Raw genomic sequence first — 17545 nt, forward strand, 5'->3', positions numbered from 1 at the left:
TACATAACATCTATTCTGGATCTGTTAGTGTGGGACCAAAGAGTGTGCAGGAAAAAAAAAAAAAGAAAAGTATTTTAACACTGGCAGAGCTATGGGAGTTTCATTAATTATAAGGCTGCTCAGTTGGACAGCATTCCACTGAGCAATTGAGAGAGAGCTCATAGTCAGGCTCAGAGAAACTGACACAGAAAGATTTGTGGAGAAGAATTGACACACAGAATGAGACCGAACAGCATTTAACAAGCTCTCTTCATTTTTTGTCTTGTGTAAGTGTTTCACAAAATGGAGTCTATCTTCCTCCCTGTGGCACCACTGCAGTGTGCTGCACTGTTCAGCATCAGCAGAAACAGTAGAACAGCAGAGTGAGACACTAACTGTGGGTTAATCAACAGTACAGCTTTGGATCATGTGTATTTGACTGATCACAATTTCAGCATCTGCTTGTGTTGTTTCTCTAAAGGCAGAGTGACTCATAATGCAATTGATGGAAACAATTAATATGAATCGCTGCACTAAACTAATCAATAGCATTTTTTTTCTGTTACATTTGAAAGACTAAGCAAAAGCAAAGCTTATCATTACTTCTGTTGAATAGCACAGTCTTTCATTTTGCCGTGTGGCTGCATTTCAGAGAAAATCTCATTTCTCACAATGACTGATTTCATAAGAAACTGGAAGTTCGGGCCTTCCTGTTTTTAAAGCAGTGTACATTGCTTGTGCACTTTATTTCCAAGTCAACAGATGCTTTTCAATGATAAAAAAAAGGATAACAGGAAATAGCGCGCACCCAGTCCTTTGTCGTATCATTTTTTACTTTGATGTAATTTCCCGTAAAGTTTGAAAACTGAAACTGAAACTCAAAACCACTGAGTTAATGCTACTTCTGGATAATTTTATTTTTTTTTTTATGTCTTATTATCATCGGTGGATTATTTTATCTCATTTATTGTAAATCTGTACTTAGTTCTCAGTTTGAAGCTCCGCTTTCTTGATAAGGGAAACCCAGATGTCTCAGTTAGAGGTCCCATATTTTATGCTTTTCTTGCGTTTATTTGAAATGAAGAAGATATATTTGTGGTTTTAAGAACCAAAAAAACATCTCAATGTAGTTTTACATCTCCTCTCTCATGCTTCTCCCTGAAGGTCTGGTAACAATAGGTCAGTCAGCTGACTGTTTTCTGAGTGACTGAATAAAAATAAATAAAAACCAAATCCTGGAAGGTTGGATGGTGAGACCAGTTGGGCTGGGTTTTGGGCACGGCCGAGGGCAGTGACTGTATAGTTGTGACATCACAAAGTTACAGTAGTCCTGATGGCTCGTTTTAATGCTCAGTTTCTGAATACCGGCTGTGTGCATTTCTCTGTGGACTGAGCTCTTTGATACTTTCACTGTATTAATATAGAACCTAGACCTGATTTGTAACCAAAACATACATGGAAATTACTTTATACAATATGGGATCTTTAAAATGCTGAAAATGTTTGAATATGAGAGAGCAGGAGCACTATTTATGAAATAAAAACAAAACATTCTGTATATGCTCTGTCACTTAGTAGGATGGAGTGTAAAGTCTGGCCAACAACTGTACTGTAGTTGCTTCAGTGAAGATAAGTTGTCGCCCACTATAACTTGGCACAGCCTTTATGTTTCCATCCTGATGCGGTGGAGTATTGCTTTAAAGATATAACAGACAATCGTTATGCAAACATCCCATTAATTTTCGAATACAATGTTTCAGGATCTATTTCACTGGAAGTGCGTTGCTGTCTTCTTTAACACAGACCACCACAGAAATCAGATCATAAAGCAACTGAAAGCTGCAGCATGAAACGTAACTTCAGTGGTGCTGTTAAAAATAGAAAAAAATTCACTTACTTCCAAGTATGCAATTTAAATAATTTAATGTCATTCAAATCACTAACATCTTGAACAAGCACGTCAACACAGCAACAAACTTTGTACTCAAGTGGTGACAAGTAACAATAAATAACACAATGTTTAACTTTTAAGTTAACTTAACTATGAACTCCCTAAAAATACATTAAAACAACATGGTTTGGAAAAGCAGTAATAAGCCCTATTCTCAAGGTATACAAGGAGTTTTAACATCCTCTCATGCAATGTGAAACATACTATTTCTATGACATTTCCACTCAAATAGTTTATTACATAAAATCACAACTGATGACACTTCGGTGCTGTAACAATTAGGTTTCGTCTTTGGTCAGCAGTCGTGTGCGGAAGCATTAAAATTAGACATCACTGGCCGAAACTGGGTAGTTGTTGGCTGCTCTAACGCAAAATTTGGTTCAGATTCCACACAAAAATGTACATGATGTCATGTCTGGTTAAGAATAGAATTATCCTACTTACTTTTACTTTAGTTGTTTGAAAATGATCAACTTAAAATATTAAATATTTGCACAAAATATCACCCACAGGCAGCTTAAATCTAAAAAAGAAAAAAAAAAAAGTATAATTTTTTAAAACCCCATATCTAATCTGGAAAAAAAAAAAAAAAAGAAAATATCCTTTTAAAGTGGCCCAAAACGCCTCTAGCGTAACTAAATGGCTTTCTGTAACCCTTTACTAAGTATGGCATGTGACTGTTGAGTCCTCTGTGTGCTATGGATTTGTTGTCTTCCTTGGTGCTGTCATTAGATAATTGGCCAGCTCTTTTTGTGACAGCTTATTATGTGTCAGTGGCAGTGAAACGCTACAACTAAATACACACTATCTCCCGGACGCACGCACGCACGCACACACACACGCACGCACACACACACACACACACACACACACACACTCTCCTGTGTGTGTGACAGTTGATTCTTACATCCTCTATCTTAATCTGCACAGGAAACACCTCTGCAAAGAAGGCTGGAGGAGGTCTGTTGCACGGTTTGCTTATGCAGCTCCACGGTCGGAGCGAGCGTCAGCGGCCCCACTGATTCATTTGTCGTCAAAGCTCCAAATTCGCACACCAACACAAACTTATCCAGTGCAAACGCACACTACAGAGTCATTATCATTAAGGCTGGTCATGTTTCTTCTTCTTCTTCCTCTTGTTAAACAGTCCTCGGAAGTGTGGTGTTCAGTGATCCTCCCATTACGTAGACTAAGGCACAGTTTGCTTCTGGATCTATAGTGACGACGGCGGGGGCGGCGTGAGGCCTCTGTATGTGTCCGTGTGCTGTGCAGGTTGATTCTCCTTCCTTCTTTGTTGTCAGTCCTTTCCCTCGAAGGAGCTCAAACATTCCAGTTATGGGTTTTATGTCCTTCCTCTCTCTCTCTCTCTCTCTCTCTCTCTGTCTCCCCCCTTGACTGTGCTCTCATCCCTTTGTGGCGTCGGCGGCAAGGTTTTCCAGGAGAGTTCTATAAATGTCCGAGCGGAGGAACCGCGGGTACGAGTCTCTTTCCATCAACCCATAAACTATCTTCTGAGCGTCGTCAAAGCAGTGCATGGTGGGAGTCTTGACGTTCCTTTTGATCTGCTCTCGGGTGTGATAGTCAATGTTGATCTGCAATGAGGCACAGAGATAGGAATGAAGGGATCTGAGCCAAGAGCGAGAGATTTGAGCAGACACTTCTCTGTGATACTCTGTCAGAGCTCAATCTGTATCTTCATTATTCAGTCTGATACACAAAGATTTAAGTACATGTAAGAGAGATTTTTCTGAGCTGTATTACCTCTTTAGGAGATTCTGCTTTGATGAACTGCTCGTAAATCTTCTTGGCTCTTGAGGACATCCTGAATGAAGACTTGATCTTCTTGTAGTCCTCACAGGTGAGCCAAAATTCAATATTCTCATCGCTGTATTCAGATTTGAGAAAGTTACGAAAGGTAGCCAGTCCATCTGAGGAAAGCACAGAAAACACGCCAAAGATTAAGCATCTGCAACTTCCCCTTTTTTCCTTTAATCTCTTATTCTCACAAACATAATGTTTACTTTTCTAGTATTATCAAGTATTCTCGTCCTCAGGGAAAATGCAACCTACATTTAGACTCGAGAAGCCTTTCCAGTGACTGTGACCATTGTTGGGTATCTTCTAAACTTAGCCTGCTGGGAGAGAATGCAAGTTGGATTACTCAACCAGAATCAAATTTGGGTAAAATAAAACTGAGGTGAACTGTGCAAGGGGCTGCAAGGACTACAGAAGCACGCTAATCAAGAAAAGCATAGCAGATGTGCTTATCAAATCTGTACAAAAAAAAAAAAAAAAAAAAAAATTGTCAAAACCATGGGATATGTTGGTGTGCGTGTATGCTCTGCCAAAGCAAACATGGTGTCTCTAGTTTGTTTGAATCCTTTCATGATGCCATAGATGGAAATGATAGGAGCAGGCTGGCTATTTTAAAACTGAAATGTATGCAAAACACTCCATAAGTCTCCTTACCTCTCAGAGCTTGACGAGTGTGAGAACATGCACTGGAGTCGGCACATAAAGTTCTTTCCACTGTGTAGAGATAAGAAATACATGAATATATCCCTGTTGGATTTACTGCTGTTAAATTAGTTTCAAGTGAGTCTGTCAAAGCATACTGGTGTGTTAGTAATTGGTGTAGTAAAGTTAGATGACATTATCAACTCTAAGCTATTTTGAGGAGATGCCATGAAGCATCAATAATATCCCTGTGTCTCTGAAAGGATTGACGGGACAACCCGGAATCCCTTTGCAATTGCATCACCTAGTATTGAATAGATACATTAACTGAAAAACTATTTTTCATCAAGCACCAAGTCGACGCATTTACTGGAAACCCCGGCCTGGCGTTAAAGTAAAAGTTTCACTCACATGTTCTTGTTTCTCTTCCTGTCATCTCTGTCCATGATGAAGTGCTGTGTGTTGAGTGGTTCGACGATTAGGCTGGGCATTGTTTTGTTAAGTCCACACTCTCAGGCTCTTGGTCCTGGTCATGCTGCGGCTGAGACACACTTAGGAGGGTTCCCCCTGCGATGTGGCTTTATATACCAAGGTTTCCTGTTGCTACGCACCGGGGCTGCTGGGATACATCAGCAGCTCAGCCCAGACTGAAGAGGAAGCACCCCTTCCTCCTCCTCCTCCTCCTCCTCCTCCTCCTCCTGTTCCTCCTCTCCTCCTACCTCACTGTTAGAAACAACACATACTCACACTGTACTGAATGTATGCCTCCCTCCTCTTGATGCCTTACTCCCTATTATGTCTCGCTGCTTCCTTTTCTTTCCATCTGCTGTTGCAGATCCTTCCCTCCTCCTGACTGGACGAGCCAAACAGACAGCAGTCTCTGTGGCTGAAAGCATGCTGTGTTCACATTATTTTTAGTCTGGCAGCACAGATGCAAATGACAGTAACAGTGACTGTGATAGGCAAATCGCGACCTTTGCCCGTTGTGTGTTTTGGTAGCCCTCTGAAATTGGGACTGAAGAGTTAAGCCTGTTGAAAATGGAAGGATTGCCTCCTGGCTCTCTGCGATAAAAATCATCAACTTCAACATTTATCTATCCAGCAAAGGGTAATTCATTACAACTTGGCGGAAATTCATGCAACTGAAGACTACAGCCAAATGTGAGAAAGAGGAAACAGCAAATTGATTGCAACAGAGATACTCCGTAAGACGACAGGAAGTTAGAAAGATTGTCAGAGCGTCATATCATGATCATTCTCCTGTTTCCGCCGCAAAGTTATTACTTTATTGTCCAAACCTTCCATCAAGGTCAAACTGTACACTGAGATCCCTCTGTGGAGGGTAGGAAATGCAAATCCTATTCATATTTTATAAGGCTACAAGGCTAATTCACCTCAAACTGAAGAAATTGTAACTTCAAGTCACTTAAGGGAGAGATAAAAATAAGGTCAAGTGCTACAATAATGAACATGGAAACCATTGCCAGTGTCAACACTGACTCATACACATTTGACGGACCACAGCCTTGTGCGTCTGAGCCTGTTAGTCATTCAAGGGACTGGGAACAGACGACGAGCTGAAGACCAAAAACTGCAAGTTGTGTGAGAACTTGTAGCAAAGTGGACAGTCTGTTGGCGACTGACTAGCATTAGCTGAAATTAGTAGCGATGACTCTTGACATTTCATGTTTCCTTCAAAATGTCACTGCTCTATGACAGATGTTTTGGCTGACATTGAAGCAGAGGTCACTGTACATGATGAGAGGGGATTTACTGGCTTGGACAATCCATATCTTATTTTAAAGATGGGGGCTAGTTTGTACCAAGTGTCGTCTGACCATGTCTTAAGGGAAGTTTTTAGAGAAAAAATACGAGCGGCCACAGATGGGTGGAAATGCCTGCTTTCATAGAGAGGGTCAAGATGTGATCATCGTTCATGTTTGCACCCCTGACTAAGTTTCTTCAAGACTGGTAAGTAAACAGCTGTTAATGCTAATGTTAGCTCTGCAGAAATAGCAAAACTTACAAATAGGTCCAACATTGCCTGTTGTGCAGTCCTCAACCTGTGACTTGTGCTAATGATGTACCACTCTCACAATATAACTCTAAACCTCCACATGGGGAAGGCCTGGGCTGAAGCTTCAACCTGCATGGCCTTCTGATTGTGAGGCGACAATTGTGCTGACAACTACTGAGCCACCACAGCACCCACCAAACAAGCCATCTTCAACCAAAAGCAAGTATTGGACATGCTAGCCCTCGTCACAAACATCAGTCTTATTTGGAAAAAATCTTGATGGTTTTTAATCATTTTATTCAATATTTTACCCAGAATCCCAAGCATCCCCAGCTTTTTGTTGCATTCTGTACAGAAGTATCACAATATCACTGCTATGGTAGGTCACAGAGTGACAGAGTCACACCATCTGCCTCTGACTTCACATTGGTCGGATGGGTTTCTACACAATTTGACTTTGAGATGAGATTCTGTTGCAGTATTCTGCTCATCCTTGGCCACTTAACACAGCCGTTTATTAGAATATTTTCCCAAATAAATGTGAGTCAATAAAAGCAGCTTCAGATTGACAACACAGGGAATTGCGCAGGTAGACAAAACCAGGTAAGAATGGTGTCACTATGCTCGGTGCTCCGACTTTTTAGGAGATCTGATTGAAAATGTAGAAATATTAAATACTGTGCTCACAATATAGTGCAGTAAAATGTTTCCTTCAATCAAATAAAAAAGGCGGAAAATGAAATTTAGTGGTACCAGCTTTGATTCTTCAGTGTTAAACTACCTCTCTGTTAATTGTTGAAGATTTAGAGAAGAAGAAGATTTTGACAGAAAAACTGACAGGAAGAGAAAAGACAGAGGATTCAAAAAAAAAAAAACAACATCTCACAGGAGTGCTGTGATATCAGAAACCTGACTGACTGTGTCTGTTTTTCTATGTTTTTGTTAGCCACTCCTGCTCACCACCTGATGCCACAGGTCGCCCTTTTACAATCTGCCCTCAGCTTCACTGATGCTGCTCTCCCTCTTTTGCCCAAACACGGTTATAAGTGCTGAGGCATTACAAAGAGTCACCAAACACTTAGAGCTGGAGGTCGTCCCTCGTGCTGCACGTCAGTGTGTTTTTGACACAACCTTTATATTTCATTCTGTGAGGAATATATATATATATATATATATATATATAGAGAGAGAGAGAGAGAGAGAAAGAGAGAGAGAGAAACACAATAAATTAGCCTCTACCATCAAGATCTGGTCATCAAGTTCCCCAAGTGTGAACAGTTTTGACTAATACTGTGCCATTGACAGTACTCACTTCCTTTCCGTTACCTTGGTAACCGTGTTATGAGAAAACAGTGACAGATTGTGTGTGAAGAGTAGTGCCATGTGATGCAGGAGATGTGAGACCTGTGTCATTTATCAGGACCAACCCCCCCGACACCCCAGTGTGCTCCTCAGAGTTATTGACGTTTGACATCGAGACTGCGGAGATCGGCATTATCAAAAACAATAAATCTGTTATAGCTTCAGTCTGCAGGCCAAAAAAGTTCTACACTTTATATACATTTTGTAAAAAGTATTTGGATGTTTGGATATTTTTAACATATTGTGGTAGGAAAAAACTCGTCTGCCAAAACCCAAAATGTTCAGTGACACCTTTTTTTTTACCCTACAATGCCCACTCTTGCCATACAATATATACTTTCAGCAACTAAAGCAACATTGAACTTTAAGCTCTATCTACTTCAGTTACATTTACCTGAAACCTTGATCTTTCCCTTACCTTAACCTAAGCGCCTACCTTTTGTTGCCTAAACATAACAGAGAGAGACAGAGTCTGGATTCAAGTCCTAGATTCTGTACACCCATCAACCCTCCTGACCTCCTCCCTTTGACTAGAGTGCTGTGTAATCCAGGCAGCAATTATGTTTCCCTCTCCAAACATAATTGGTAAAACGGATTAGTAGTAGATAAACATAATTCCTAAGAGACAGGGTTGTGTAGCCACTGATTGTAGTGTCAATTTTAACACATGTACTGCACTGGCATTTCATCTCCATACTGAGTTACAAACTAGGCAACACAGATAAAAATTACATGTTAGGTTTATGTGTGAAAGTTCACACTTGATCTTGGTGTGACAAAACAATCTCAAAAGAAAAATCCAGCATCAAATGAAGGGCATCCTTGAGTGGAGATAGGGTGCATGATCACAACGTTGGTCACCTAAATTCTATTCAGTAATAAAGACTATTATTATTATTATATTATTACTATTAGATATGGTTTAAAACTCATAACATTTGAAGGGAGATTCTCAAAAGATGTTTGATGTTTTTACAGCCATGAATTAGTGAATGTGTGGACTTCTTGGTTTATGTTCTGCATATCTTTGATGGATCTTTCATGAAAATCCCTATTAAATATATATTACGCATTGACAGGTAAAGTACTTTGGATTCTAGGAGTAGAAGTGGTTGGGTTACAGAGCAAAATTAGATTAGAAAGTGCAGTAACAATGATTTATCCATAAAATCCATAAACATATCCATAAACAAGGGGAGCACATAGCTTTTAGTCGTCTACCAGATCGGGTTCAAAGAACCTTTTGATTATCAGTATGCAGTGCTTACTTATGCTCAAAATACCACTTCCGTAACTTTCTCGGCAGGTGTTCTAAGGCACAAAGTAAGAATAAATTGACTTAACTACAAGTTGAGCTGCTTGGATTTATATATATATATATATATATAATATAAATATTCTACTTCATATTTCATGTTTCCCTTTTTGAAACACAAGCTACAGTTTCAACAAGATAAGGCCCAAAGTAGCTCGACAACCTGCATAACAAAACTTTATTAACCTGAAATGTAAAAAGCTAATTCTCCACATTTTCTTTGAGCAAAAGACATTGTAATCTTTTGCCAAACGTGCACCTCTCTCAGGTTATTTCTCTAAGTAAAGAACTTACGCATCTCTGCCATCATTGTCTGCGGGTGATGAGATTATTCCCCTAACAAGGCAGCACATCCAGGCTGATCTGTTACGCATCAGGTTGCCCGATGACTCCAGTGTTGTCGTTTAAGCCCCTGGGTTATTATTAGCTGCCTCACTATTCCTTTTTAAGGCACAATTTTCAGGAATAGGGCCATTTACAGAGCAGAGTAGGATCAAGGGTTACCATGGGGTTACTTTTTTCCAGTTTGGTAAACCCTATTGCTGGTGTGTGGAGTCATCTCCGCACCTAATTAGAGGATATATCAGACATGTGACCAAAAACAGAATCTCCTTGCCGGGTGAGCTGTGGAAACTCTTTTTCTTTCATGCCCATCCCCACGCCTGCACTCAGTCAGTCAATCAGAAAAGTAGAAACCTTAGTCTCAGAGTTCTGACTATGTGGAGGAGTCAGAATATTAAGGACAGTCACAGATTTTGAGTGGCAGTGACAACAATAATCTACTGAAATGTCGGTCAAGAAGTAATGAATGAAATTTAACTTCCATTTATGGAACTCTAAATGAAAACTAGGTCATTTTACTCTTCATGTCAGAAACCATTTATTTATCTTTCCTCATTATTTATCACACTGTACTCACCACCTTAACTTACTAAGACTTTCAGTTAGCACATACAGTATTTCAAACAACTTTAAATTGCACAATCATCATCAACAGCATTCTGCCTGCCCTACGTACATGTACTTTTTTTTCCCACTCACACTTACTTTTCTCCTCTTTCCTCTTTTCATTCTCCACAACATTTCATCAAAACATCATCTTACCCCCAATAAAAAAAGAGACATGGTTGAAAACATTGTTTCAGTTTGGGTTCTGAGTATGAAATAGATTCTCTGTGCTGAAAAGAAAACTGTTTTGATCGTCTCATACACTGTGAAATAACTTCAGTTCAGCCAAACAGGAAAAAAAAAAAAGAAATGTGAGGTTTTAAAAAAAGAAGTGTTGACATATTGTTTTGATAACGTTCTTCCTTTCAGCTAAATGTACCACAAAGTTCTGGATTTACGCTTTAGACTCAGGTAGGCGTCAGAGTGCAGGAATCTAGGGCAAGAGTCTCTTTCCATCAGCAGGTAAACGTGTTTCTGAGCCTCGTCGAAGCAGGAGAGGCTCGGCTCTTCCAAGGACTTCTTGATCTTCTCTCTGATGTGGTGGTCAACATTGATCTAGAAGCAACAAGTACAAAACTCAATATACATGATGTAGAATGAGGTGGAATTTATTAAGTATTTCACATATATTATTATTTCCTCTGTATCTGTATTGAAGGTCTTGTATTGTATAAAGTGAGATGTCCATATGTTGTTTGATTATAAAGCAGGTCTAGGTTCTATATTAATACTGTGACAACATCAAGGCGCTCAGTCCACAGAGAAATGCACACAGCCAGAAACGAACCGTCAGAACTTCTGTAACTTTGTGATGTCACAACAAACCACCCTCAGGCATGCCCAAAGCCCAGCCCACCATCAAACCTTGCAGGATTTGGTTTCTCTGAGTGTTTATCTGAAATCTGCTGTATTTTTACCTATATTTAGCCTCCTCTCTTCTGATTGGCTCACCGACCTGTTGTTACTAGAGCTCCAGAGAGAAGCCTGAGAGAGGAGATGTAAAACTACATTGAGATGGTTTTTGCTTCTTAAAACCACAAATATATCTTCTTATTGATCAAGACACCGAAAAGTGTAAAATATGGGACCTTTAAATCCAGAACAACCAAAAAACATGACCCTCAAAGCATATGAGTTAGGGGCTTTAAGGAAATACATTATAGCATCTGATAACAATGCTTATGTCAAGCTATTCCATCTCTTAAACTCTAAACCTCACCTAACAATACATGCATAAAAAACTGTGAAAACAGAGTATGCAGGAAAGTATAGAAGTGGTAACATTTTCCTTTCTAGCAGAATGAGACATTATCAAACTGGTCTGTTAAAAAACTATTCTTGTTGGGAATGCTAAGTCTTTAGATCCTTGAAATTACCCTAAACAAAATCTAGATTGAGAATAGAAAACCTTTCTTTCATGAGCTACACAAAAACAAAAAAACAAAAAAACAAACTGAGTATAAGAATGTGCTATGTGTTTGACCTAAACTGATAGATTCGAAGGCTTTACATTAGATTCTCTACTGCAGAGGTTCTCAAAGTGCGGTCTTGGGACCCCCAGGGGTCTTTGAAGAGGTTCCTGGAGCAAAAAAGGGGAACGATTTATTTTCACTATTATTCCATCCATAAGTAACATAAAGAAAGAATGTATGGCTATTTTGGTCATGGTTTCAAACATTTTCTGATTAGATGGGGTACCCTGAATCAAAATTTTATCAGATGGGGGTCCATATTGTAATTATTTTGCGAGTTTAGGGGTCCTTGATGAGAAAAAGTTTGAGAACTGCTGCTCTACTGGATTCAGATTGAATAAAATATTGTTGAACCCAACCCTATGCTCAGATGCCTCCTCACTTAGGTGCACCAACACTGAAGAATATACAGCGTGAAGCACTGTAGGAAGTGGAAGTTGTGGTATTTGTCATCCATATTGCTTCATATACTTTTACTCATTCTTCCTGCTAAAATGAAGTGTAATTTCTTGTGCTGATGCAGCAATACTCTTCTGTGATGCAGTTGATATTTGGGACTATGTCTTATTTACTGAAGTATAAAGGGCAAAGGAAGCCAGAGGGTGTCTGATCTGCTGACTATTTGTCCAGATGTAAAACTTTCTGCTATGAACCGTCAACCTTGGTGTGACTGACAGACTGACCTCTCTGCAGGCTGTGGGCTGGATGAACTCTCCGTAGATCTCCTCAGCTTTCCAGCGAAGGGTGTCCGATGAGGTGGTTGACTTAAAGTCTTCACATGCGAGCCAGAACTCGATGTTTTCTTCACTGAACTCAGACTGCAGGAAAGTGTGGAATGCTGCTAAATACTCTGAGGGAAAGATTAAAAAAAAGTATTTTAATTATTAATTCTTTAAATCTCATCAGGAGAGTCATTAGGGTACATTGTTTGTACACTCATCAGATTTAAAATATGATTTTCAACTGATTTTACAACAAACAACCGATTGTTTTTCTTACTTTTATCCTGTAACACTTTTTCCAGAGTTGGGTGGAGTTTGTAGTCAGTCTGCCAACTGTAACAAAGAAAGAATATTAATTTTCACCCAAATGATATATAAATAGATTGAGCTATCTATAATAGTGCAACATAAACTACCTGAATTTTGAAGGAGACGGCTCATCATTTATTTTTTGCACCATGAGGCCCTGGATATCCTTACGCCTCTTTCGATTAAGAACAATATCAATCCTGCAAAACAAATGAAGTTAATGTGAGTGCTGGTTAACGTAAAGTTTTAGATTTTAACTGTGTAAAAAGCAAATGTAAAACTGTCCACCTCTTCCAAACCATTTAATCATTAGACTGTCTTGCTTACCTTCTGGGCCGCTTCACATTTTGCATCAGATCCCTAATTTCATAAAACCGCATCCTTGAAAACAAAAGTTTGGGCATCTTAACATCTCTGTAATTGTTCTCTGACCAGTTACAGCCTCTGTGTCTGTAAAAAGTATCGTTGCCTCCTGTGCTCACCTTTAACCAGGCAGGAAAGGTCTAACAGCGATGACGCTGGGGGCCTGCTGGTACAGGTAACTAAATACCATTTGGATAAGCATACATGGAGCTCATGTTTAGACTCACATAGTGTTGCCACTGACTCACTGCTGTAAAATTCCACTTGATAGAGATTTATTTGACTCTGATTCCTGGAAATGCTCATTTGTCTCGACAACTGTCTTATGCATGTTAAGCATATGGACATACATTTTAATGTGTGCATAGAGTTTCTCAGGCTGCTGAACAGAAGGTGAAACTCTGGATGATTCATGGATCCAATACTGGGTCATATGATGATACAAGCTACACCAAGAGAAGACAGACATTAGTCAGTTGCCAGTACCTATTTATGCTATTGCACCATTTCTAGTCATATATCTGTGGGTGTGTCAGCTGAGGATATTTAGTTTTTCATCAATTTGAAGGAGTATCCAGATTTTTTCATGTATTTTAGGTTCGTTGGATTAGCAAAAAAAGATACTTCTTTGATTTGCATTACAATAACTTTTTTGGCCATTTCCGCATTTATTTAAAGGGGATGACATTCAGCAAAGGGCCCAAGTTGGATTTGAACCTGGGCTGCTGCAGCAAGGCCTAAGCCATCATAACACAGGTGAGCTACCTGTGTGCCCCACAAAACCATAACTTATAAAAACACAGTTAAAAGTCTTTTATGCCACAGACCTCTATTGTTGTCCCGAAACTAATAACAGATCAATATACAGTGCATGACATGTTCCTTCATAACCATGAATTCAGCCCCTCTAGTTTATTTTGAGTCAATCCCATTTACAATGTCCTGAGGCTGTAAATACTACCTGTCACAACAAGTCTAAGCTTGGAAATAGTCTCAAGCAAACCCTCAATGTTCTCCTCTTTGAGTAATGTTGGTAAAAACTACAGTGCCCAGCTGTTTTAGGAAATTATTTTGATCAATTATTATGAGTCTATAATATATTTTTGACGCCATTTTAAAAGAATTTTAGTTGGCCTAAATTGGCTTGGAGCTTGTAGGAAAGTTGGAAATTACTGAGACTGAATAATGTGTTGTTGGTTTCAGTAAGAACAGGAGGGATGTGGTCTTATTTCCTCGAGTTTGTGAGAAAACAAGCAGCAAAATTTTGGTTGAGCTGGAGGCCAAGCAATTGAATTTGGCTGAATAACTTTCTCAAAGGTCTGAAAGTAGAAAATGATTTTATATTCTCCTCAGTTGAATGAAGAGAATGTACCAACCTGGATACTAAATATAAACCCACAGATTGTGAGCAACACTGCTTTATATTGGTTGACAGACAACCACGTTATGAGGAACTCTCGAGGAATAGGGGCCAAATAAAAGACCTTCATACTCATCTTGTCATCCATCTCTTCAGTGTCAGACTCCATTTGCAGTGTCACCATGGTGTAAGGCGAAGAAACGAAAACTGAAAAGGAAAAAACTTACAAACAACAATTTTTAAATCTATAAAAGGCCAGAAAATGTGCACACAGAAACTGAAACCTGCCTTGAGTCAAATGAGGACAGTGTGTGTAAGAGCATTGAATGAGACAGGAAGTAAGTTGGGAAGTTTCAATAACAAGCAAGTGACCCAGAACAGCCTCTGTAACGAGAATGTCCGCTGTCTTTCCTGTGAAAAATTTATGATGCTCATATGCATTAATGCCCTAATACATTCATACTCTCCTTTACCCTTAGTCATGTGTGTAAATGAGAATGCCATAGTTCCTCTTATTGCATTAAAACCTTTGTACGGTGCTGTATGACACAGATTGAAATGGAGATTTTAAAACCATGCTTAGTGCTTGTGTTTGAGTGGGTGGGGGTGTTTATGTGGGTGTGAGTGGTGCTTTACAGGAGTCCCTGAGGGGTCTCACTGTAGTGTATAGTGGTATGTTTGTGGTTAAGAGAATGATGAAGTGGGTTCATTTCAAACTTTCCCCTGCTAGAATTACAGGAGCTGCAGTAGATGCACATGTGAGGTTAGAGAGTTGACACCCTTAATATTGCATGCATGACTGAACACTACTTTCATGACGGACATGAGAAAGTGTGTGCAAACATACTTCAGGTGACTTAACAGTCACAGTGTCATCATAATCATCCCACTGAGCTTGTGAAATGTGTCAAATGTGGTTGATTTAGTATATATTCCTTAAAGCTCTATGTCATGCCATTAATTGTTATACAAACTTGTTTTTTCCTTATAACCATCATTGAATTAATGATTAAACCTTGTTATAATTGGCTGCTCATTTGAGGGATGGCACCTTTTTTTAAGCCTGTTTGAAAAAAACTAACACACAAGGACAAATATAAGTAATTGTAAGTAATTTATCTGTTAACATAAGGTTAACACTCCTGGCTCAATCGCTAGCTTACTGCCTGTTGCAGTAACTGTGCTGTTACTCCCAAGGATCTTATGATTAGCTAGCTAGCTACATTTGTGGGGCCACAAGTACCTAATGTTAAAAAGGTTTTCAATAGCACATCCATTGTGCAGTGTTCCCCCATTGTGTGGAAGCTGGCCCTGGAAATTTACACTCCAGTAAAAACGCCACAGAATGTGTTTTACACCAACTAGCTACATATCAAGCTAGCTGGCAAAACTGATGGTTGCCATCTAGAAATAAGAAGGCTGCTTTTGTCTACCTCTGTCTGCAATCAAAAAGCTATTGTTAGAAGAATAGCTGAGAACATGTTATGGTAAATCTGCCACAGTCATAAGACTGTAAACTACAAAATTGCCATGCTAGGGCAGAAAGGTCAGGTGACAGATGTAGCAACAACTCCGACTGTGCTCTGTTTTTTTGGGAGTAGTCTCTCGGTTGTCCCAACAGTTAGAGCATTTTCTTATCATGCAACACTGACCTGGAATAACCTCCCATTGGATATTAGGAAAGCCCCAACTATTTTAAGTCAAAGCTAAAAACTACTAAAAACTACCATTTTACACCAATTGCATCTAAATGTGGGAGTATTTGCTCTGTCCTTTCATCTTTGTATTTTTTTTTATTTTTTTTTAATTTTCTCTAGACTTAAACTGCACCTGTTTACTTTCAAAATGTGTATCCCTTGTATCATTTGTCTGTAGACTACTGTACATTGTTATCTTTGAATTGACCAGGTGTATTTATAGATAATAAAGTTGCCTTACCTATGAATGGTCAATTATAACTTGATGCTATGGTTTGGCTGACTTACAGCCTCTGTGTTTGTGAAGACTTGGGCCATGTTTCCCATAAGCCCTGGTACTTCTGTTCACAAAAAAGACAATACTACATGCCACGTGTCTCACATCACATGTATTTACTCATTGACTTGATTTAAAAACTAAAATATGTTGGAGTTGATTTTCTACTCCAAAAACTGCTTTGATCAGAATTTCCTTTATGAGAACACAGAGGGTGTCAAAGAGGAGTCTTATACTTGTTTTTGTAACATCTTACTGTTTTGTTATCGTATGCATAAGAGTGCAAGATTTAAAGCTTATACAGGGCAACGTATGGGTGCTGCACACATATAAATGCATTCTCTGTGCCGTAATTCTGCTCTCCAGTGCAGGAGTGTGAGCACACCTTGGTGGCAAATGGGCTCATATGAAACACCTCGTGCACTTTGCCTCTCTTCCTCTGATTGGTCCTTGATGATAGTTTGACAGCCTAATTATGGCTGTAGAGCTACCCACTCTGTAGGTTGTGATGACAATGGTCCTTCCACGACGAGCTTCTGTCACTCTTTTGACGCTGTCTGAGCAGTTTTTCTGTGAGTAAGGCTGAATATGCTCCCAGTGAGTCATGTGGATTGTCCTGAATAACTGGAACGCTTTCAAGAAGGGCAAGTTTTTTTTGTATTTCCACCTATTGTTTGTGAAAGTCCTTGATGATCCTGCGGTCAGTCTGAGATAGCTGAACAAACAAATGTATGAATTTCTTAATCCAATCAGAATTATCTCAGGTGCCGTTGAACTACACAAAGGTTGTCTCGTTAATAGTAGCGGCACTGTTCCTGAGAAACATTTTGCACCAACCACCTGCCTTATGAAATATCTTATTTTTCTTTTGTTCTTGTTCTTCTTTTTTTCTAACTTGTAGCCTTAGGTGGAGAACCTGATGTTGTGTCTCAATAAAAATGCAAATGAAAACAGAGACCACAAAGGGGAGGAATATAGAGGCAAAATGCAACAGTCAACCAGCTTATCACTGATCAATGTTGAGTCAGACTGTTTTTTATAAAGGATGATGTTTACTTTAATCCTAAAGAGAAATGATTTACTTTAGCTGTCTGAATACCAACCATTTTGGCTTGTGACCCTTTAACAAGTCATTCCTATTCATGACAGTACGACACAGGTTGTATATGTCTATGAGCAGTCAGTACCCTCCTCAGATTGGATAATTTTACAAATCTTGTAGAGGTACAGTTGAGAAAAATCAGAAAGATAAAAAAATTTTAGTTGCACAACTTATTTTTTCTTCCACTCTCTTATCTTGTTAATTACCTCATGTG

At 39.2% G+C, this 17545-nt stretch overlaps 2 protein-coding genes across 3 annotated transcripts; both read right to left on the bottom strand.

Moving 5' to 3' along the window:
* Positions 1-1885: 1885 nt before the first annotated feature.
* Positions 1886-4943, bottom strand: LOC111227548 (regulator of G-protein signaling 21-like). 2 transcript variants are annotated; one of them, XM_022753088.1, is made up of 5 exons: positions 4799-4943; positions 4400-4459; positions 4001-4062; positions 3692-3858; positions 1886-3522 (listed from the first exon to the last, which is right to left on the bottom strand). In XM_022753088.1, the coding sequence occupies exons 1-5, from the start codon at positions 4876-4878 to the stop codon at positions 3334-3336; spliced, it is 558 nt and encodes a 185-aa protein (XP_022608809.1). In that variant the 5' UTR covers positions 4879-4943; the 3' UTR covers positions 1886-3333. The 2 variants fall into 2 exon arrangements, with proteins under 2 accessions (XP_022608809.1, XP_022608808.1); XM_022753087.1 differs by having other exon boundaries at positions 4001-4065.
* A 4986-nt stretch (positions 4944-9929) lies between these two features.
* LOC111227539 (regulator of G-protein signaling 21-like) lies at positions 9930-13032 on the bottom strand. Its single transcript, XM_022753073.1, has 5 exons — positions 12860-13032; positions 12640-12732; positions 12501-12556; positions 12185-12351; positions 9930-10584 (listed from the first exon to the last, which is right to left on the bottom strand). Exons 1-5 carry the CDS (start codon positions 12934-12936, stop codon positions 10399-10401), a joined length of 579 nt encoding a protein of 192 aa, XP_022608794.1. The 5' UTR covers positions 12937-13032; the 3' UTR covers positions 9930-10398.
* Positions 13033-17545: the final 4513 nt, after the last annotated feature.

The sequence above is a fragment of the Seriola dumerili genome, unplaced genomic scaffold, assembly GCF_002260705.1.
Source record: "Seriola dumerili isolate Sdu_G_001 unplaced genomic scaffold, Sdu_1.0 BDQW01000189.1, whole genome shotgun sequence".
Lineage (NCBI taxonomy): Eukaryota > Metazoa > Chordata > Actinopteri > Carangiformes > Carangidae > Seriola > Seriola dumerili.